This window comes from Arachis stenosperma, chromosome 8 (assembly GCF_014773155.1).
Source record: "Arachis stenosperma cultivar V10309 chromosome 8, arast.V10309.gnm1.PFL2, whole genome shotgun sequence".
Lineage (NCBI taxonomy): Eukaryota > Viridiplantae > Streptophyta > Magnoliopsida > Fabales > Fabaceae > Arachis > Arachis stenosperma.
The window spans coordinates 8,982,647-9,006,124 of NC_080384.1; the positions used below are offsets into that span (position 1 = coordinate 8,982,647).

At 36.4% G+C, this 23,478-nt stretch overlaps 2 protein-coding genes and 1 pseudogene across 2 annotated transcripts; 1 reads left to right on the plus strand and 2 right to left on the minus strand.

Moving 5' to 3' along the window:
- Positions 1-5,149: 5,149 nt before the first annotated feature.
- On the minus strand, positions 5,150-8,485 carry LOC130945329 (uncharacterized; annotated as a pseudogene).
- Positions 8,486-8,491: 6 nt separating this feature from the next.
- LOC130944700 (uncharacterized) lies at positions 8,492-12,575 on the plus strand. Its single transcript, XM_057873164.1, has 8 exons — positions 8,492-8,770; positions 9,629-9,773; positions 9,866-10,034; positions 10,431-10,701; positions 11,181-11,446; positions 11,533-11,748; positions 11,836-11,938; positions 12,073-12,575. Exons 1-8 carry the CDS (start codon positions 8,620-8,622, stop codon positions 12,129-12,131), a joined length of 1,380 nt encoding a protein of 459 aa, XP_057729147.1. The 5' UTR covers positions 8,492-8,619; the 3' UTR covers positions 12,132-12,575.
- Positions 12,576-13,563: 988 nt separating this feature from the next.
- Positions 13,564-15,015, minus strand: LOC130945069 (uncharacterized). Its single transcript, XM_057873729.1, has 3 exons — positions 14,770-15,015; positions 14,134-14,293; positions 13,564-13,933 (listed from the first exon to the last, which is right to left on the minus strand). Exons 1-3 carry the CDS (start codon positions 14,846-14,848, stop codon positions 13,675-13,677), a joined length of 498 nt encoding a protein of 165 aa, XP_057729712.1. The 5' UTR covers positions 14,849-15,015; the 3' UTR covers positions 13,564-13,674.
- Positions 15,016-23,478: the final 8,463 nt, after the last annotated feature.

Genomic DNA, 23,478 nt, shown 5'->3' on the forward strand with positions numbered 1-23,478 from the left:
TGGTTGGATTTAATTTAGAGTTTATATGAAATTTCAAATGTTGTATGCTGCTGCTGCCTTCTGGATTTAAAACACTGCAGAGCAGTCACGGTTTTGCTTATATTCCCGAAGCTAGAGTCGGCAAAAAATTATGATTTTTGGTTTAATAGAAAGCTTGATTTAAAACTCTTTTGCTCTGATTTCAAACTTGCTAGAACCAACAGAATGTGTCAGTATTCTTGCAATTTTTCTCCCTCCATTTTCTTGCAACACAGATAAAGGATTGATTTGTTTAGATTTTATGATTTCATATTTTTTTAAGTTACAGCTACATATATGCAACTCCATCTTACTCTGGATTTACTTTTTTTCTCCTCGTTGCTACTTTGAACATGTTGCTTATATTACCTGTTTATGTTCTGAGTGTTTTGCCTCTGATATCCTGCCTTTATAGTTACTCAATATCCTATTTGGCATCTTGCTTCGTCAATTACATTTAATTCTGATATGGTTCCTAGATATACTTCTATTCCTCCTCCATACACTGTCTTGTCAATTCTTTCTTATATGATATATTTTTAATAGAAAAAATTTTCTTGGTAAGTTTGCATAGTTTTGCATTTGACTTGTCATTAATGTATGCTTTAATTTCTTTGTCTACTTTGAATATATTAATTCATATCATCTATCATTAGTTTTGTTATGATGATAGCTAGACAACTTAGACTACATGTGTCAGCTTTCTATTTCACTTGGATTATAGTTTTTTTTCAGCACTTTAGATTTGTTTTTCAAACCAACTGCTACTTTCATCTGCAATGTCAAATTCCCTCTTCAGGTGGCTAGCTTTTCATTTGATGACCATAATTGTCCCCCACTTCAACTGATTATCTTATTCTGTCATAGTGCATACTCGTGGTTGAAGTTAGATATTGAGAATGTTGTGGTTGTCCATTGTAAGGCTGGAATGGCAAGAACAGGATTGATGATTTTCAGTCTTCTATTATTCTTAAAGGTGAGTAGTATCTAAACATTTTCTTCTAAATTTAATGAACCTGCTTTACATTTACTCCATATTTCTCTTCATGCTGCTCAATTTTATTTAGATTTAGCAAATTAAATGTGCTGCAGTTCTTTCCAACTACTGAGGAATCAATGGATTACTATAATAAAAAATAATGTGTTGATGGAAAAGAACTTGTTTACTAGTTAGAATGATGGCTGCTAATTTGTATTATTCCCAGATCGAAGATCTTATATTTGAAGTAATTTATTTTTAGAGAAATAAATTATAATTTTAGAGAAATAATTTGTATTATTCTCAAATAGAAGATTTTATGGTTGCTAATTTATTATGACAACATAAATATTGTTTAAGGATAATTTTTATTATTTAAAGAATATTACATAGTATTATTATGTATTTATTTTTATTTTATAATGTTTCACTAATTTAATTAAAAATATAAGATTATATATATAATTATATTATTAAATATTAGGTTTTTGAAAAAAAAATAATAATGATGGACCTAAGGCTACACTTATAAACGGTAGCTATGTATACAATGTGGCTACGTTTTTCAGGTGATGCAGTAGCGCTGAAAAGCTCTGGTAAAAATGGAAGCTGAAAAGCGTAGCCTTTGATCTTGGACAGCATCACTTGAAAAGCGCATCCTATTCTCAAATGCCAAAAATGTAGCCCTTGGTACAGAAAAGCGTAGCCTTTGAGAATAGGCAACGGTCAAATAGGAATCACCCCAGAAAGCGTAGCCATAGCCTAGAAAGCATAGCCGTAGCCTAAGACATCATTTTTTTTACTTTTGGCTACACTTTTCAAGTGTACCTGAATGGATGTTTTTCTTGTAGTGTATTGAGTTCGATTCTCTACTAGCCATGCTTTTATTTGGAGAGTTTAGAGTAAAGTTTGTCAAAAATACAGTAAACTCTATGAATATAATGGAGTTTATCGGAGATGTGGTAAATTTGTCTTAAATTAAAAAAAAACATATCCTAATATTTAAAATTAAAATGATTTTTTTAAAATAATATATTTTTATTTTAGAAAAAATCCAGTATTGCAGTGTAAGTAGTAGGGACTAGGGAGTACACTACAAGTCTACAAGATCCGAGACTTCGCCGCTAAAAGCATCTCTCTCTTTCTCTTTTTATTTGCGCCAATTTGCCATTAACCACCGACACCACAGGACCACCCCCACCTCCATCTGTCAACCACGTGTCAACCCCATCTAAATCCAAACGACGATTACCGCGTTGTCGTCACACTCCCACCTCAATGATCCTCTAGAACGCCACCTTCCCTTCACCGTGTTTGTACGTTACTAGCTTCTTTTGTAGCTTTTAGCTTTCAGTTCCAAGTCGTTCGCACTTCGCACTGTCGGTGCTGTGAATTTTCAATTTTCCGTTGTCTTTTAAACATAATATTAATAATATAAAATATATATATTTATTATAATTATAATAAATTTTATTTATTTAATATTTATCATATAATATGTAATATTTTTATTTGTTATAAAAATATTTAATCTGAAATTTTTATATCAATAAAATATTATACAAAAATATATTTTATTACATTAATAATAGATATACATTTTATATTATAATTATTTGATCAATTAAAAAATCATTACTAAATATATATAATTATATTATAATAATTATTAAAAGATATTTTAGTCAAATAAATTAAAAATATATTATTTTAATCTTAACAAAGTTACATTTTATAATTAAGAAAAAAGAAAACATGATTTAAACATCTCTTATAAATATTTAAATATCACGTCATCTCTCGCGCTTTCTCTCTCAAATTTTAAATACTACTACTGTTGCTCTTTTTAGATTATTCATTATTGCAATTGAAAGCTACTCTTATCAACACTATAAAATCGACGAAAGAAAAATAAATCAGATGCCACAGTTTAATGACTGAGATGTTTCCATGATAGGCGTTAATGCCTTAAATGTAACATGTAAGTCAGATTAATTAACTAAAATACTTGCGGCAAGACTTTAGGGGCCAAAGTTATTAAGATTATTATAAGTGAGAGGTTTTTTTTTTTATTTTTCTTTCAACAATACATAATACATACATTAAAATTTATATATTTTGTATTTTTATAATTTTAACTTAGAACATATATTAGCTGAATTCAATTATTTTTTATTGGTTTCTGCTTGAATTTATTATTTTTTATTAAAGATAGGGAGACTCGAACCCGCAATTTCTTAAATGATTATGGGGAAATTATGTCATTTGAACAATAACTCATTAGCGCTTGAATTTATTACTTATCGCAAAAAAATACAATATTATATATAATAAATATATAATTATAAATATTGAATTAAATAAAAAATTTTCAGAATGAGCTTGTCAAAAATGAAGATTCCTACATACATGGACATGTATCAGAACTTTTTAAGGTAAAATATACCTCGAACGGGAATTGGCTAAAGGGCTGTACAAGAATTTTTCTTTTATCCAATGTGTTTTGCATTGGGATGCGAATAGTTTGCAATATGGAGATATTGAATTATTGATTTTGGTTTGGGGAAGTGGTTAACGTGAAATTGTGTGTAAGAAGGACAACTTAAAAGCTTTCCTTATTTTACAACTTTTTAGACCTTATAGGCAAGCTGCATATATGGACTTAACTCAAATGATTCATGAAGTATTACAATGGAAAGGCTGGCTGATGAGGTGAAAAAAATAAGTAGCAGATGCAGTGGCCAAGCACGTTGTTCTTAACGTGCTGATGAATTATACATAATGGTTGAAGTCTTGGGTTTAGGGCTTAAAATGAGCGCTCATGAGTTTATTCGAGTTCAATTCGTTAATAATTCGGTAAACTAATTCGTGAGTTGGTGAATCGAATTTGAGCTTAAAATTAAATTCATAAATTAAATGAGTCAAATTTGAGTTTAGATAAACTCAACTCATTAGCTCTTGAGCTGACTCAATTATATATATATTTATATATATATAATATTAAAAATATAAATTAAATGTATATAATATATGGATATTAATAATTTAATATATATATATATATTAATATTTTTATTTTTTTTATTTATAGTTATTTTTTATATATAATTTTAATAAAGATATAAATAAAAAATTTATGATTAATAAATAGACAATATATAAAATTTATCTTTTTTAATTTTATATATATATAAGATAATTTATTAATATAGTTTATGTTCTTATTATTTGAGTCAGCTTATGAGTTTGAGCCAGTTTGTGATCTTTCATTGAGTCGAATTTAAACTTACGAAATATACTCAATAATTAATAAGTCGAACTGTGAATTTAACTTAATTTTCATGAGTCGAATTTAAGTTTAGTCTACGTCAACTTGATTCGACTCACTTTCAATCTTACTTGAAATATCTAGCTAAGTAGCAACAATTCTCGACATCCCTTCTCTCCCTTAAGCTCGTTTCTCTTCTGTTTTGATTTTTCTTTTTTTTTTTCTTTTTTAGACAAAAAAAAATACTATTACTAGCCCGTAATTAATTTTTTTTAAAGAAAGATATTCATCTAGAATATTGAATTTTGTTATAACTAATAGTTTGATATCATGACATTGGTTTTAATAAAATGTAATTTTACAAAAGCTAACATGATTTGTCATAGTGTTACAACAGTAATATATTGATAATGAAAAATAATTTATATATTCAGTTAATTAAATTATTTTATTTTATTTTATCTACTATATATAATAAAATTGGAGAAGAGTTTGGCATATATTTTTTTTAATACTCTCTATATTATATATAAATAAAAAATATATGAGTTAAATTTTAAAGTGGTCTCTGAAATTGAATTCGAACTTCATAGTAGTTCCTAAACTTAAAAATTACCCATATTCTTCTTTGAAATTGCATTCTGGGACTTAGAGTCGTCCTTCCAGTACATTTGTCCATCTGACGCTACCGAAAAGTTGAGTTGGCCTTCTTCGTAACATGTTGGCAAAGAAACGGCTAGCTAACGTGCTAGAATAAATTTTTCTGACTCAATTTGGTCCCTCAATTCAGGTTAAAAATCCTAATCCCCAATTTTAAAGAATCATCTCCATAGTGCTCACACTCTTTTCTTCTCTTCACTTTTCTTCTCTTGTCTTCTCCAACTTCAAAGGTAGACGATTATGGCCAGCGCGACCAACGCAGCTGAGAGCTCGAACAACCCACGATGGACACCCCCATGCTTAATAGTCGCCTCTCGAAATAACCAAACAGCACGCATCTGTTTCTTGACTAATCGCTCATCATAATCTGAAACTTTATTTTGTCTTTGTGAGAGATCAGGATCATTTGATTGTGAGCATTCATTAATAAATAGAAAGGCATCCAATAAACTCTTTTTTGCTAACCCAAGCATGTCATAAGCTTGTGCTCTTCTCCAAAGGCTTTTGGCATGACGGTTGACATGACGGTTGAGAGGTTTATAAATGCATAGTGCACGAATAGCATCACTGATGGTAGCCAAATGTTACTGTAGTAAAAGATGGCATTGACCTCAATTACTATGTAGAACAACTCTCTCCTTCTTGGATCTCATTGGACATAATGACAATGCTTCTGAGTATTTTGATGTAGCTCTATAAATATTTTCAGATGAGAACAGAGAATTTTCTTCAAGCTTGACCTCCAGAACTACAGCCTGCTTAATATGTAGATCTTCCTTAGGCATATTCTTTTCCCATTTTAACCTTTGCTTTGAATTTAATAGGTCCTCAATTTGTTCACTAGTGCGACCACTAATTGAGCTTCTTTCTGATCTCTATGACTGGATGTAGTCCTGAAGAACACCAAGAATGGAATCACCAAATTTTTTGTAATCACCAAGAGTTGTAATTTTGGCAAGGTCAACTAATGTAGGAATCACTTTATCAATCACCTACATAATACACGGAAAACTTTTAAGTCCAACATGAAAATCCACTTCTAATACTCAAATTATATAAACAGATAACTGATGCTTGAATAAATAAAAGCATCAGGCATATAAGGAGAAGTTGTGTAAAAAAAAATCTAGTAGACAAAGATTATTGTGATTATGCATTTGGCTTATAAATTTATTGGTGTCCTGACAACTTGACAAGGACCAGGCACCTGCCAATGCTACACTGAAAATTTTTACCTTGTGGCATGTATTGGGATCTTGAAGAAGTCATAGAAGACAATCAACTGCCATATACTGCCAATCATCCGAAGACTGTGCAATATTACACAAAGCTTCAATAATATTAGGACAAATAGCAATAGGTCTCCTATCAATATTGCAACTGACTAGCCCATTTCTCAGCCTTCCTGGACTCCATTTCAACACCACTCATGTCACGTGTAAGCAAATCACAGTGATAACTTAAGCCTTCTATCAACATATTGATAAAAGTGCGAATAAACTATTTTCAGGAACTTATTGCTAACTGAATAGAGAGCTCAAAAATTTCACCATGATTTTCTACAGTAAAAAAAATGCTGGCATGTGTAGCTAAATGTCCTAAAGTTCATACTGCTACTCTCTGCTCAATCCAAGTTAATCTACTTCTTAAAAACTCAACCAGAGCAGGAATGACCTCAGCATGCACATCACTTTCAAGTTTCAGCAAATTCTTCCATATTCATTATGTAGGAACCAAGTATATGAGCTGCATAATAAGGAATGTAAATATTTTGGTCGTAAGAAAGCCAGCACCAATTCTTCAGTCCCTTCCATATTAGAGCAGCCATGCATTCAAAAATTCCTAGCTCTATGAATTCAGGGTCATTTGGATGTGCCATTGTCGTGTTTCACAAGCCACTGATAGGGAGCACCTGACCATCATCATCCTAAGATGGAAGTTTCCGAAAAAATTTCAGTATACTTGCTCTACGTTTGCTTGAATTCCCTTCCTTCATAACATAAAAGAAACACTCTGGGTATGGACAGTCTGATAAAATCCATGCTTGGTAAACTTAAAACAAAAATTTGTAAATCAGCAACTTGCAAAATCAGCTCCTCATAAGGTGGCTGAACAAGAAAATTAATTTAATACTGCACCAAAAGTGAAATACAGGATCAGTATATTTAGTTAACATCTGATAAGAACAAAATCACATAATGCCAAAGACTATATAATAAGCAAGCCTACTCATGGATTTACATATAACAAGTAATACCAAGCTAATTGGCAGTTGCTTGTTTGTAGTTCTCTAAATGACATTAGATTATCAGCGAAAAAAAGGGTAAAAATGTCTGACTTTGAAGATGGAGAAGACAAGAAAAGAGAACCGAAGAGAAGAGAAGAGTGTAAGCACTGTGGAGATGGTTCTTTAAAATTGGGGATTAGGGTTTTTAACTTGAATTGATGGATCAAATTGAATTAGAAAAGTTTCTCTGCCACATCAGCTAGTTGTTTCTTTGCCAACGTGTTACGAAGAAGGCCAACTCAACTTTTCGGTAGCGTCAGATGGACGGAACGTGCCGGAAGGACTAGTTTAAGTCTCGAAGTGCAGTTTTAGGGATGAATATGGGATAACTTTTAAGTTTAGAGACTACTATAAGACTCAAATGTAATTTTAGATATTACTTTAAAGTTTAACTCAAAATATATTTATGATTTATAACATTTAAATTTAAAAATTTCTAGGTTAAAGAGTAAAATATTTATTATATTGACTAATATTATATTTATTATAACTTTATATATTTAATAACTAAACTATGAACATGATGTCTACAAATACAATATAATTAGTTAAGATTTAGAACAAAATTTTATATTACAGCCAATGCTATTTATAAAAAATACTTAATTGACTCATCATGCAAAACTATTTTACATTAATATAATCCACATCGCTCAATAGAAACATAAATTGTATTATATATCGAGAGTTAATATGCATTTGTTTTATTTTATTTTTTAAATAGATATCATGAACCGTGAGTGAAACTTGACTATTATAATGGAGAACAAATATAAGAGAGGAATAAAATTGAAAGAATTTAATTTTAATATATTATTAGTATAAAATAATTTTATATGTATATTTAATTATATAATATTAAATTAATAAAAATAATTATTTTTTATATTAATTATGTAAATAATTATTTAAAAATAAATATAAATACATAATTATATAAATTTTATAATGTCGGTATATCAAAATTAAACCCAAATTAAAAAGACTCATATTTATTTGCCATTTGCCACACTCGGAGTCAAAGAATGAATAAAACATAACATTAATAATTGAATACTACTTTATTAGTTTTATTAACAAGTAAATCAACCTGAGATTAATTAAATATGGCAATATTTTAATTGAATAAATAAATATTAGTAACGTACAAGGGCATGGTGCGAGGGCGAGGGAGTAGCAGGATTAGTATAGCAGCAGCGTAACACAGGATCATAGCTCCCTCACTGAGGCAGAAACACTATTATAAGTATATATATATAGTCTCACCTCCCATTGTTTCTCTCTCTCTCTCTCTCTCTCTCTCAACTCTCACAGAACAAGAAAGAAAATCGTCCGTACTCTGCTTACTGCTTCCCCTGGGCGTGTTCTCATTCTCATTCCTTTGTTCCTCTTTCTTCTTGTTCGAAAATGGAGGTGTTCTACTACATGGTCTTTGGTGTATTGGCCGCGGTGGTGGCGGCACTGGAGCTGAGCAAGAGCAACAAGGACAGAATCAACACATCTTCCGCCTTCAATTCCTTCAAAAACAATTACCTTATCGTCTATTCCCTCATGATGGGTACGCTTTTACCTTAGATCTGCGTTCTCTCTTCCTTCTTCTCTCAGATCGAGAGGGATCTCGCGCCATTGCGCCATTTCTCCTTCTCGATCTGTACGTCCTGTCATTTTCCTTCCTTGATCTGTCTTGAGGTTTTCGTATTCACTTTTGATCTGGACGTGCTTTTTCCGCAACACTGTCTGGATTCTTAGTTTCGTTCCTGAAATTGAAATTGAAATTCGATCGAACGGGGACAGGAAGAGAAAGAGAATGAGTGAGTTAGGTAGTGTTTTCTTCGGCATTTAATTGTTCTAGGAAAATAAATAACTAATGCTTATCCAGTGTCTCATATTTAATTATTTATTTATTTCCTTTTTGTTTTCTTTCACGATGGCAGAATATTAATTATTATTATTTTATAGATCTTTACAAAGCAATTGTGTTTTTGCTACTCGACTTACCGTCAATTTCATTGTGAAATTGTAAGGGGGGAATCAAACATTTCTCTGAGACGGATCTTAATTATATCTGAGCGAGTTTGGTTCCTGCTGATAGTAGTGATGTATCTCGTGATTGTGGCAACTGTGATTTGTATTTATGTTTTAATTCTACTTCTTTTTTTTTCTTTTTTTTTTATGTGAAAACTGAAAAAGATGTGGAATTGTAGATACTACAATTCGCTTATACACTGTGCTTAATTATTTTTTCTTTTACCAAGATTGTTAAGTTTTGCCACTCTATTTATGGATAGATAAATCAAACTATAGTAATGTTTGGTGAGGGATGAGGGGGATGCTTAAATTGAAATTCTTCAAGTACCCGAGTTACCATTGTAAGTGTTTTTGGTAATCTAACAGGTTGCTGTTTGTATGGTTACAGCTGGAGATTGGTTGCAAGGTCCATATGTGTACTACCTTTACAGTACATATGGCTACGGGAAAGGAGAGATAGGACAGCTTTTCATTGCTGGTTTTGGGTCTTCCATGCTCTTTGGAACAATTGTGGGATCTCTAGCTGACAAACAGTGAGTTTTTTTCTTTTATCCCGAGTGCATCTTCTTGTGGAAATGTCATAGCACTTTTTCGGGGTATCTCATGCTTCTTACTCGAAAATCAGGGGGCGTAAGAGGGCCTGTGTGACCTATTGCATAACCTACATCCTGAGTTGCATCACCAAGCATTCTCCACAATACAAAGTACTCATGTTGGGCCGTGTTTTGGGAGGTATTGCCACTTCACTTCTGTTTTCAGCATTTGAATCGTGGCTTGTTGCTGAGCACAACAAGGTGAGGAATAAATGTTTTTAACGGTTGCCGGGTGCTTCTTTGATAATATTTTTCCTCCAGATAATTTTGACTCACAAATAGTTCCTTGTAATCTGAATGCAGCAGATATGAAAATATAATTTGTATGTGGAGGCTGTATATGATTTGAATAATGCATTGCACATGAGTGGGTTTTATATCCGCAAAATAACAATTTTGATTTGATTGTTTTGGCTGGCACACCAAATTGGATTGATATAGTTTTTTGTATATTTATCAATACATATTTACAATCAAAATATGTGGCTGATAAACCATTTCTGCAATGTTCTCAATTATTATAGTATATCCATGATGCATGTAAACATCTTGCATTTGTGAGCCTCAATTCAGCTTTTTGTTAATATTATCTTTCAGAGGGGCTTTGATCAACAGTGGCTATCATTGACGTTTTCAAAAGCTATATTTCTTGGAAACGGTCTTGTTGCTATTGTCTCTGGGCTGTTTGGAAATGTTCTTGTTGATACGTTGTCTCTTGGACCTGTCGCTCCCTTTGATGCTGCTTCATGTTTTCTTGCAATTGGTATGGCCATCATCTTATCTACGTGGACTGAAAATTTTGGGGATCCTTCTGAGAACAAGGACTTGCTTACCCAATTCAGGGGTGCTGCTGTGGCCATTGCATCAGGTAGATTCTTAATTTTTGATAATTTTTTTCTTGGTATGTTTATACAGTAGTTCCATGTAAATGCTTGAAATTTGAAACTGCACATTACACTGTCCACTATAGTACTGCAATGGTTGCATTGCATTTGATCACATCCTAGCAGTGAAGTGTGTAAATGATTAACCATAGGAGCCAACTCTGCTGTTAAACACGAGGCAGTTGCTTGGAATATTTGGTATCAGAGTTGTGTCTTGTCCCTGGTGTTTAACATGCAGTTAGAAGCTGGTCCTAACTAACACGGAATCTATATTTACTATGCAAATCTAGAAGAGAAATACTAACTTCTCTGTAACCGTAAGGCAGTTGTTATTAAACATACCTCAATAATTATGCAAGCAGATGTTTTATCTGGTTCTACTTTTTATGCTGTTATCATTGTACTTTGTTCATCTCTTGCTAGTTTCCCATGTTCATCTATTAATATATATTGTGTGTTTCAGATGAAAAAATTGCCTTGTTGGGTGCCATACAATCTCTCTTTGAAGGTTCAATGTATACCTTTGTGTTCCTATGGACTCCTGCATTGAGCCCAAATGATGAAGAAATTCCACATGGTTTTATTTTTGCAACATTCATGTTATCTTCAATGTTGGGAAGCTCACTGGCATCTAGGTTGATGGCTCGCGCATCACTCCGAGTAGAGGGCTACATGCAGATTGTTTTTGCAGTTTCTGCTGCTTCTCTAATACTTCCCATTTTGACCACTGTATGCTAGTCTTCTCTGCTCTATTTAGTATTGTTATTTGCATTGCATACTATTCTGCTATAAATTGACTGGTTTGTTGGGAACAGTTCGTTGTGTCTCCTACAAAGGAGAAAGGTGGAGGCATCTCATTTGCTGGTTCCATTCAGCTTCTTGGCTTCTGTACTTTCGAGAGTTGTGTTGGCATATTCTGGCCATCTATTATGAAGATGAGATCTCAATACATTCCGGAGGAGGCTAGGAGCACAATCATGAACTTCTTCCGCATCCCTCTGAACATTTTTGTGTGTGTTGTGCTGTACAACGTAAGTTGCTAATTTTGCCACTTTCTTATATATATTCAAAACCTTTGGTTCAAGGTAATTTGACTATTGTGTATTTTGTCTGTGCAGGTTGATGCATTCCCTATCACTGTGATGTTTGGCATGTGCTCAATTTTCCTGATGGTTGCCTGTATCTTACAAAGGCGACTGATGGTCATTGCAGAAAAGCCAAGTAAGATCCTCACACTAAGATACCCACCCTTTGGCAACTTTATTTTAACCTTGAAATGATTTTATCCATAGCCCTTTCTCTTTTGGTGGAAGAAAAGCTTTCTAACTTGGGGATGGGATTTGTGTTTGAAACAGAAGCAGGAGAATGGCAAATGAAGGAAAGGGACACTGAATCAGAGCCATTGAACATCTAACTGGTGTTATCTTAAGTTTTCTGTGGAGGCACTGAACGCGGTTGCTTCAACATTTACTTACATAAGGCAGTTTTCTGTCTAATTGGCATAAAGATGCGATCTAAGTGTGAAGATAAACCTGTTGTCCACCAACCAAGGCAAAAAGGGAATTCAAGCAGAAAAAAGATTAGTGGAGCTATTTCTTCTTTTCTTTTTGTTTTTTTAAGTGTTTTTGGTATCCATACCGTAGTGCATTAGATTCCTATTGACTATTAATATTACTTGGAGGAGAAATCTCCGTTTTGGTAGTTCTCATGTTATTCTTTTGAGGGCGGGATCCACACTTTGTCCCGTTGGGAATAGTATATGTTACCTAATGTGCCATACTATTTCTCTCTCTCTCTCTCTCTCTCTGCTTTTGTAATGAAAAATTGCACTCCATTCAATTGATGTTTCCTTTATATAGCCTTTACTTCGCCAAGTACTTATATGATAGTGGAATTTGTTCACTTAATACGTAATATTTTATTGTTGATTCGATGAAACTTGCTGTTTAAAGTTCCAATGCGTTTTCTCCCAGTAATAGGCCAAGATTAACCATTAACAGTAAGCCACTATTCGTTGATGAAAAATGGTTTGTGCGGTGAAGGAAGGAAGTTGGTTGTGGTATTGAACATGAGTGTGAAAGGATGCATGTTATCATCCGAAGGTGCATTAATGACTGGATGTAGTGTTAGCCCTGAGCGATGGTTCTTGGTAGCTTTGAAACCTTTTTGAGGTGGACACTTTGCCACAAGAAGTTCTAAGTTCTTCCGATGGTTGTATACCCTTTATTATTGTTTTGATCCAGGCTTCTATTCTCTTCAAAGTTCCAACTAACTAATCAACTAATCCCTACCAAAGAAAAAAAAAAAACCGTTAACTAGAGGTTTCTAACTTCTATCATACATTCCAATATAGTGGGGGGATACATGGTATATCATTTAATAGATAGTATAATATAAGCTTAAGCTTAAGGGAAGTTTGGTAATTGTCATTTATAAATTGAAGAATGTTAGAAAGACCATCAGAATTTATTTTTTTATTAACAGTTAATTATTAATATTTAAAAATATAGGAATAAAATATGATGTTAGATTATTAGACTAAAGAAATTGAATTGATAACTAGATAATAGCAAAAAATAATAAATATTGATGACTCCTAGCATTCCTCTAAATTTAGACGAGTACAATAATACAAAATTATACGAAAAAGGTATATAGATATCGTCAAATACTTAATGATACCAATATTACAAGAAATGGCTTTTTAAGGAGATGGCAATTTAAACTAACTAATAAAATTATACAATACTATAATGTTCTGCGCATGTATAGTAGCATTAGCTATCATTTATCATTAGTGTGCTTATTATCTGAAAAAGCTACAAATTAAAATGCTTCACAAGAACTGAATACATTTTTTATCGTACAAATAATAAGTGCATAAATATATATACATAAAATTAATGGTTACATATAGAATAGTTTTACAGTGAAATTGAATATTGCAATGAAGATATTCAGAGTGGACGCCTGCGTTTTGCACCAGCAGAAGCAACTTCCAAATCCCCAATGAAGAATAGGATCTTGTCCAGAATTCCGCGGCGAGATCTCTCTTGAATCAGAGAACCTTCTCCAATGAAGTCATTTTCTGAACAAAAAGTGTGGCTGCTGCGTCCATTAACATGTTCTTGATTCTTTCTTGAACCCAGATGTCGCTGGATCTCACCTTGGTGAACAAGATAGTAGTCGCTACCTTCTCTAATAATCTTCAAACCCCTAATTTTATGGGGAGAAAAAAAAAACAGAAAGAAATCACTCCCTTTGCATAAGACTTCAATAATTTTCCAAATTCATTTTAGTACTGCAGTATCAAACTCACGAATTAACTCTGTGATCTCTTACGACTTTCGGGTTTACAAATTGAGCATTATGATTCAAGTTTACCTAAGTTGTACGAGTTTGATTAAACCACTTACACTCCAACTCGATCGCAGCGGTCTTGAACCTCATATACATCCTTCCAAGATTTTGAACCGATTGGAGCATAGAAAGCAGCATGATTTCCTCCCCATCTTTCCTTAAAAAGATTAGACCATAGATCGTTGTCGGAGGCGATGAACTTCCACTTCCTGCACACTGCGGGAACAAATTGCAACATTCCAGCAGTTATATTTTACTTCCCAAATTATGAAAACCACACTACAACCAAATCATGTTGCTGTTTTGCATTAACAGTTAATATCAGAAGCCAGAATATTCAATTCCAATTAGCGAGATCCAAACATACATCGTAAACGATTTTTCTTTCACTGATAATAAAATGGTATTAATTCTACGGTTAAGAGAAAGGCAGAGTAAAAGTCAATGGCATATTCATATTCACTTTTAATTTCCAAGCAACTTTCCTATCTGATTCAATTCCAATTCCAATACCATAGAAAAGCGGAATAGATAATCCAAGGCAAACAATGCACAGAAACGAACAAAACCAAATTCAGATCCATCCTATTCCATTGTGAATTTCAGACGTTAATTTCAAGAAAAAAATTGAAAGAGAAAAGGATGTAAAATCGAAGAGGAAGAAGAGGGTAATGAATGAGTGAGTAACTGACCTAATTGAGCAAGAGCAAGATGTTGGTGATCCAGAAAACAGAATACCTTGAGACAGATTTCGGGAGGTAAAGTCTCCATCTCTCTCTCTCTCTCTCTCTCTCTCTCTCTCTCTCTGGGTTTTGTTTCAACTTTTCACTTTCATCACAGCCACAAAGAGTTGGTTGAAACTGAAACTCATCTATCTATCCATGTCTCTTGTGTAATCTAGTTACTTCTAACTTCTAAGTTCTAAGTAAGAAAGAAACAAACAAGAAGAGGCATCAACCGCTCAAATCAGACGTTCGCGCGTATCGCCTACTCGCTCTCTCATCTCTTCATCATTTTTTCGTTTAAAAAAATTATATCAAAATGTGTTAGACTTAATTCTTATTTCTTTTTTAAGTGTTACAAATAGAATTATTTGATACGACTATATAAAAATCTTATAGACAAACAATGTACAAAAACTAATATCTTAATTCAAAACCAAACACATAATTAAGATTTATTAAAATCATTATATAAAAAAAATTAAATGAATTGGCACCTTTATGTTGCCAATAAAATTTTGAATTAATAACTTCTTGACATTAATTATTAGATAAACCAACATTTCCATAATTATAAAGCTTTAAACTTTATGAAAGCTAGTTATATGGATTACTATGTGAAATTAATTCCGTAGTGTGCAATTATTCATGTTTTTTTTTAAATTCATTTACATGTTTAACAACCTCACAATTTATAGAAATGAATTCTCTTAATTTTTTTAAATTTTTTTGTAAGCATGATCTCTTATTATTTATCATTTTTTTACATATTTTTTTGGTTCTATTTAAAGTGTATAATAAAAAATCACATTTTACAAAAAAATTAAAAGAATCTCAATTTTACCTGTAAATTACCATAACATATGAATTACATCAATTGAGATAAATTCATATAACTCAAATTCATATTAATAAAACTCAATTTCAAGATATGTATTTTGATAAGTAACTATAATCTCAATAATGATATACAGACATATTATGAAAGCTTAAAACACATAAGAAGGTTATTTTCTTATTTGATAACGTTTTTACTTTTTAAAAATGATAACATTTGTTTGATAAACAAAATTAAAAATACTTTTCAATAAACACAAATAATAATGATTATATTTGATAAAATAACTTTTAAAATTTAAAAAAATTATATAGACATTGTTACGGTGGGTAACCGGAGATTGATGGGTTGGATGGCGTTGGTTGGCCCAAATGTATGAAGGAGGAGGATTCTGAATGGGTCTGCAACTCAGGGGCCTCCGTCCGACTTGTTCGCGTGAGGAGATGGGGGTGGTACCTGCAAAGACACTCCGATGCCTAAGTTAGCTAGAGTGTGAGCAGGTCTAGAGAGTATTGGACTTAGAGATACCTGAGGGGTGTCAATGTATTTATAGTGGTGAACCAATAACCACCGTTGGAGTAGTGCCATATTTTTAGGGTGTTAACCGTCCCATTATCTTAGGGAGGTTAGGATATGGCTCGTGGAAGAGGTTAGAGAGATTCTAGGGGCAGTTACTCATTTGAATGAGTGTTTATCTGCCAGCTAACCCTCGTGCCCGACTTATTTAGAACAAGTCGTGGTGAGTACCGACTTCGTAGGATGAAGACTGGTACTGGTGAGGCCCAACCCTTTGGATTAGGTCTTTTGCTTGATCCTGGGTCTTTATTATTGGGCCAGGGTATGAACAGTGCCCCTACTCGAGCCCAATTTTTCCAAGATTTGGGTTCGAGTATTCTACTCGGGGCCGTAGCCGACTTGTTGGAGGACCGACGTGATGGTCTGAAACCGACGTGACTTTCCGTGTCCTTTTGGTTCTGACAGTTACGTCTAATCAAGCGTCGTGTCCGTTGGGGATGTGCGTAGGTCTTGGTAACGGTGCATTCTCATTAATGACTGCCCCGCTTTTACCATTATGCCCCTTAGCATGTTTATAAATACTTTCCCTCTCTTTCATTTTTTCGTTTTTGCGATTTTTCAAATTTCCTCTTCCTTCGTTCGTGCTGCACTCTTGTGTTTCGGAGACTTCTGCTTCTTCCAACCTTCATTTTTGGATAAAGGTTAGCTTTTCTTCTTTCGTAACATGCCTTATGTTTGCATGCTTTTATTTTGTAGATAGATAGGTTGGTTTGTAGACTTTAGTTCCGTATTCCCTCCCTTTAGAGACCGTGTTTTTGATTTTCCTTTTCTTTTTCTTTTGTAGGTTTTTGTCACCCTTTATAAGAAAAGAAATGGCTTCCGTAGATGTTCTTTCTCAATGGGTTGATGTCACGGTCCTAGGGGAGGAACCCTTGGTCGATGCTGAGTTTATCACCCACCTTCGTACTCACCACAGAATTTGTACTTCTGAGGAGTACGAGCCAAAGTATGAGTTGGTAGTCCCGGATCCGGAAGACCGGGTTTGTTTTGGGAGGGCCAATGAGGCGGCCCCTCATTTTTTCTTTATGTATGATCACCCGTTTGGGTGTTTTTCTTCCTTTTTCGAATTTTGAGATGTCTGTTCTGCACCACTGTCGAGTTGCCCCTACCCAACTTCACCCCAATTCTTGGGGTTTTCTGAAAATTTACCAATTTATCAGTCACGCTTTGGACTTTCCGACCTCTTTGAGGATTTTCTTCTATCTTTTCCACATGACTAAGCCCTTCAGTGGGCTAAATAACAAGCAGCAATGGGTGTCTTTCCGAGCCATTCAAGGTCGGAGGATTTTCACCCTCTTCGACGAATCCTTCCACAATTTCAAAAATTATTTTTTCAAAGTGCAAGCTGTAGAGGGCCACCACCCCTTTTTCTTGGATGAGAATTCTTCCCCTCGCTTTCCCCTCTATTGGTTGGAGGCCTCCCCTTGTGAGAAGTACGGTCTGGACGACCTAGACGAGGTGGAGGCGGCCATTGTGGGGTTTTTCCGAGAAGTGTGGGGGAGGGCCCCATACTTGGATACTAGAAAATTCCTCCAGGGATCGCCGACTTTTGTTCGGTCGCAACTAGGTAGTTTTTATATACGTATATACATTTCTTATTTTCAACTTGTATCTGCCGACTTGAGGTTTGCCGACTTGTTGTTTTTGCTAATTGTTTCTTTTGCAGATATGGCAAGGAAGAATGCTCAAGAATCTTACCAAAGAGTTCAGGAGGCTAAGGCAAGATCTCGGGCTAGGACTGGTGGCACCAGGGCGATCATCTCTCCTCCTCCTCCTCCTCCTCCTCCTCAGAACGTGGGGACTCCTTCCCAGCCCATTGTGATTTCTTCTTCAGCTTTGTCTCGGCCGCTCCCCTCCGCCCGACTTCTTTCTGAGCCAGAGAAGAAGAAGCGCAAGACTTTAGAGTCTGGCTCTTCTTTTGATGGTGGGGTTAAGGCGGATGCTCTTGCATTCGTCCGAAAGAACATCTATCCTCATATAAGTATAGATGATGTTTCTGTTCGGAACCACCTTACCACTCTGGCTGAGGAGAGTTTCAGGGCGGCAGGTGTTTGTGGCAAGCTTTTGGATATTTTTGAGAAGACTCCTCTCAGCTCTTTGGGGTTAACCTCGAAGGTTGAGGAGCTGGAGGGAAGGCTTCTTTCTTATCAAGAGCATGAGAGGGAGTTGAAGGAGGAGGTCGCCAAGCTGAGGGCGGAGAGAGATAGCCTTCGGGAGAAGGAGAGTAAGTTGCAAGCCCAATGCAACATGGAGGCGGGTTTGAGGAAAACAGCACAGGAAAGTTATCAGAGTTTATTTCAAGATCTTGTGTCTGTGAGGAAGGATTTGCTGAATTCTCGAAATGTGTATGCCGAGTTGGAGGACTCTATTGCTGATGGCGCCGAGGAGGCTTGGAGGATTTTCAAGGAGCAGGTCGGAGTTATTGCTCCTGACTTGGATCTTTCTCCTTTAGATCCGGACAAAGTCGTCATTGATGGTGCTATTGTGGATCCTCCTGCCCCCGTAATCGTTTCCGAGTCAGAATTGAAGACTCGGGGGCAGAGGATTATTGAGTCCCCTCCTCGTTCTAAGGACGCTCCGAGCTCTTCTGTTGTTCCTCCGACTTCCTCTCCATCTCCTGTGGTTGCCTCTCTTTCCGGTCCTGGTGGCGCTCTTCCTGACTCTGGTGGTGGTGATCCGTCTACTCTTCTGCAGAAATAACTTTATATGGCTATATGGGGGCTCGGCCTGTGAGTCCCCCCCTTTTTTAAACTCTTTATATCTTGTTTGTTGGTGGTGTTTGGACAATTTCTTTTGGCCTTTTAAGGCCGTAAACAAAATATTTAAAAAGTACCCTTTTTTAATAAGGGTTTTAAATTAGCAAAATAAATACCCTTTTTTGGATAAGGGTTTAAGTTACCTTATGCGTGCGTGCTTTTCTGATTTTAATTTTTCGAAGTCCCCTTGATCTTTTTTTGAAAAACCTTTCCCTTTGGCTTGTCTGTTTTTCTGAGCCTTTTTGTTTAAGGACTTTAGGACAGCCTTTAAACTTTTTCCTAGGTTTTTTTCAATATCTTTTTTGTTATTCCTTATACTCAACTTTGTTTTATTGAGTTCTTTATGACTTAGGTTATTTTTGCGATTCGTTTTCTTTTCTACTCGGTTTTTCCTTTCGACTTATGAGTCGGGATGTCTCCGAGTTTTTTACGATCAACTTTTATAACCTCATTACACCGACTTGTACCTCGTCGTTTTATCCTGACAACCATCTAGGTCGGTTCATGGGATTTTTACGTTTTGTCGAGTTTAAGTCGGCGCGTTTCGTAGAAAGACTTAGAAAATAGAAAGGAGTTTATAAGAGATATTGTAAATGAAAAAAGATCTTTATTAATTGGGGAGGTACCTTCTTGCTACTAAGGGTTTTAATAGCCTATTTTCCCTTAGCCTCTACTATGATGCCTCGTTAAAAACCCTCCTCCAGAAAAAACCCTTTGATTTTGGGAAAAAATCATGAAGTTGGGAAAAGAGTACATCAGGGAGTAGAGTTCGCTTTTAGCTGTAGTACCTTTTCATATTACAAGCATGCCACGACCTCTGTAATTCGGTGCCGTCTAGGTCGGTCACTTTATAATAGCCTTTTCCTAAGACCTCATTGATTTTGTATGGTCCCTTCCAATTAGCAGCGAGTTTTCCTTCCCCTGATTTGTTGACTCCAATGTCGTTTCTGATTAAGACCAAGTCATTTGGGAAAAATGTTCTTCGAATGACTTTTTTGTTGTACCTTGTAGTCATCCTTTGCTTCAACGCTGCTTCTCTTATATGGGCTTCTTCTCGGACTTCTGGGAGCAAGTCGAGCTCCCCTTTATGTCCCTGTATGTTCCCGATTTCGTTATGGAGAATTACCCTTGGGCTTTGTTCATTGATTTCTATTGGTATCATTGCTTCTACGCCATAGACTAGTCGGAAGGGCGTTTCTCCAGTGGTGGATTGGGGTGTTGTCCTGTAAGCCCATAGCACTTGGGGGAGCTCTTCAGCCCAGGCTCCTTTTGCCTCTTGTAATCTTCTTTTTAGCCCTGCCAGTATGACTTTGTTGGCTGCCTCGGCTTGCCCATTGGCTTGTGGGTGCTCCACCGAGGTGAACTGGTGTTTTATTTTCATACTGGCTACTAGGCTTCTGAAGGTAGAATCGGTGAATTGGGTTCCATTGTCTGTAGTAATGGAATAAGGTATCGCATATCTTGTGATGATATTTTTGTAGAGGAACCTCCGACTTCTTTGAGCAGTGATGGTGGCCAATGGTTCTGCTTCTATCTATTTTGTGAAGTGATCTATTCCCACGATCAGGTATTTGACTTGTCCTGGCGCTTGGAGAAAGGGACCTAACAAATCCATTCCCCATTTTGCAAAGGGCCATGGAGAAGTGATACTGATGAGCTCCTCTGGGGGAGCCACGTGGAAATTTGCATGCATCTGACATGGTTGGCACTTTTTCACAAATTCTGTGGCATCTTTCTGCAAGGTCAGCCAGTAGAATCCAGCTCTGATTACTTTCCTGGCTAGTGAACTTGCTCCGAGATGATTTCCGCAGATTCCACTGTGGATTTTCTCTAACACCTCGGTGGTTTTTGAGGTCGGTACGCACTTTAACAGTGGTGTTGATATCCCCCTTCTGTAGAGAATATTTCTCACCAAAGTGTAATGTTGTGCTTCCCTCCGGATTTTCCTGGCCTCTTTTTCCTCTTTTGGAAGGATGTCAAATTTTATGTATTCGACCAAGGGGTTCATCCATCCGAGGTTTAAACCGACTACCTCAAGGACTTCTTGTTTGTCTTCTATTTTTACCACTGAGGGTTCCTGGAGGGTTTCTTGGATCAGGCTTCTGTTGTTCCCTCCTGGTTTGGTACTTGCTAACTTGGATAGGGCGTCCGCTCTGCTGTTTAGATCCCGAGTTATGTGTTTAACCTCGGTTTCTGCAAAGCGCCCAAGGTGCTCCAGAGTTTTCTCCAAGTACCTCTTCATATTTGGGTCCTTTGCCTGATACTCTCCGCTTATCTGGGAGGTCACTACTTGTGAGTCGCTGTATATCATCACCTTTGTAGCACCGACTTCTTCTGCCAGCTTTAATCCAGCAATCAAGGCTTCATACTCTGCCTGATTATTTGAAGCTGGGAATTCAAATTTTAGTGAAACCTCTATCTGGGTTCCTCTTTCATCTACCAATATTATGCCTGCACCGCTTCCTGTTTTGTTGGAGGATCCATCTACATAGAGTTCCCATATAGTTGGTTTTTCCTCCTGATCCCCTGCGTATTCTGCAATGAAATCGGTGAGGCATTGGGCTTTAATCGCCGTCCGAGTTTCGTATCTTAAGTCAAACTCGGAAAGCTCTATTGCCCATTGAACCATTCTCCCTGCAACATCCGTCTTTTGGAGGATTTGCTTCATGGGTTGGTTCGTACGAACTCTTATTGTGTGAACTTGAAAGTAAGGCCGTAGCCTTCGTGAGGCTATTACTAAGGAGTAGGCAAACTTCTCTAGTTTGTGGCACCTTAGCTCAGGGCCTTGTAGAACTTTACTGATGAAATATACTGGATGTTGTCCGACCTCATCTTCTCTTATCAGGGCTGATGAGACAGCCTTGTCTGCTATAGATAAGTATAGGACGAGGTCTTTTCCAGATACGGGTCGGGTCAGAATAGGAGGTTGGCTTAAGAACTTTTTGAACTCCTGGAACGCCTCCTCGCATTCAGGGGTCCATTCAAATTGACATCCCTTTCTCAATAAGGAGAACAGTGGAAGGGATTTTAGTGCTGATCCTGCCAAAAATCTGGAGAGGGCTGCAAGTCGGCCATTCAGCTGCTGGACCTCTCTCAAGCAAGTCAGACTTTTCATCTCTAGGATGGCTCTACACTTATCGGGATTGGCTTCGATCCCCCTTTGTGTTAGCATAAATCCTAGAAATTTCCCTGCCTCCACCGCGAAGGCGCACTTTGCGGGGTTTAGTCTCATCCCGTGCAGCCTTATGGTGTCAAAGACTTGTGAGAGGTCTGACAAGAGGTCGACTTCTTTCTTGGTCTTCACCAGCATGTCGTCGACGTATACTTCCATTAGGCTCCCAAGGTGAGAGGCAAACACCTTATTCATCAACCTTTGATATGTGACTCCTGCATTTTTTAATCCGAATGGCATGACCACGTAGCAGAAATTAGCTCTGGGTGTGATGAATGATGTCTTCTCCTGGTCTGGCTCATACATTGGGATTTGATTATATCCCGAGTAGGCGTCCATGAATGATAAGTATTGATACCCCGAGCTGGAGTCCACTAGGGTATCAATACTTGGCAGTGGATAAGGGTCCTTGGGACATGCTTTATTTAAGTCGGTATAGTCGACACACATTCTCTATTTGCCATTTTGTTTTTTGACTAGCACTACATTGGCTAGCCATGTTGGGTACTTGACTTCTCTGATGAAGCCAGCTTCCAAGAGCGCCTGCACTTGTTCTTCTACTATTAGGGCTCGTTCTGGGCTGAGCTTGCGTCTTCTTTGTTGTACAGGTCGGGATCCCGGATAAACCGAGAGCTTGTGGGACATGAGCTCGGGATCTATCCCAGGCATGTCGGAGGCCTTCCAGGCGAAGAGATCGGAGTTATCTCTTAGGAGCTTAGTCAACCCTTGTTTTAGGGTTTCCCCTAGGTTGGCTCCTATATGAGTATTTTTCCCTTCCTCTTTGCCGACCTGTATCTCCTCGGTTTTTCCTCCCGGTTGTGGTCGCAGCTCTTCTCTGGCCCTTGCACCGCCGAGCTCTATTGTGTGAACTTCTCTGCCCTTTCCTCTCAGATTTAGGCTTTCATTGTAGCATTTCCTTGCCAACTTTTGGTCTCCCCTTACCGTTGCTATCTCCGCTGAAGTCGGGAATTTCATGCAAAGGTGGGGAGTGGATACCACTGCTTCGAGTCGATTAAGGGTAGCTCTGCCGATTAAAGCGTTATATGCTGACCCCACATCAATGACTATGAAGTCTATACTCAGAGTCTTTGATTTTTCCCCTTTTCCAAAGGTGGTGTGGAGGGGCAAAAATCCCAGTGGTTTTATTGGCGTGTCACCTAATCCATACAAGGTGTCAGGGTAGGCTCTTAATTCTTTCTCATCCAACCCTAGTTTGTCAAAAGCGGACTTAAAAAGGATGTCCGCTGAGCTTCCTTGGTCTACTAGGATTCTGTGGAGATGGGCATTTGCCAGGATCATAGTTATTACTACTGGATCATCGTGTCCAGGTATTATTC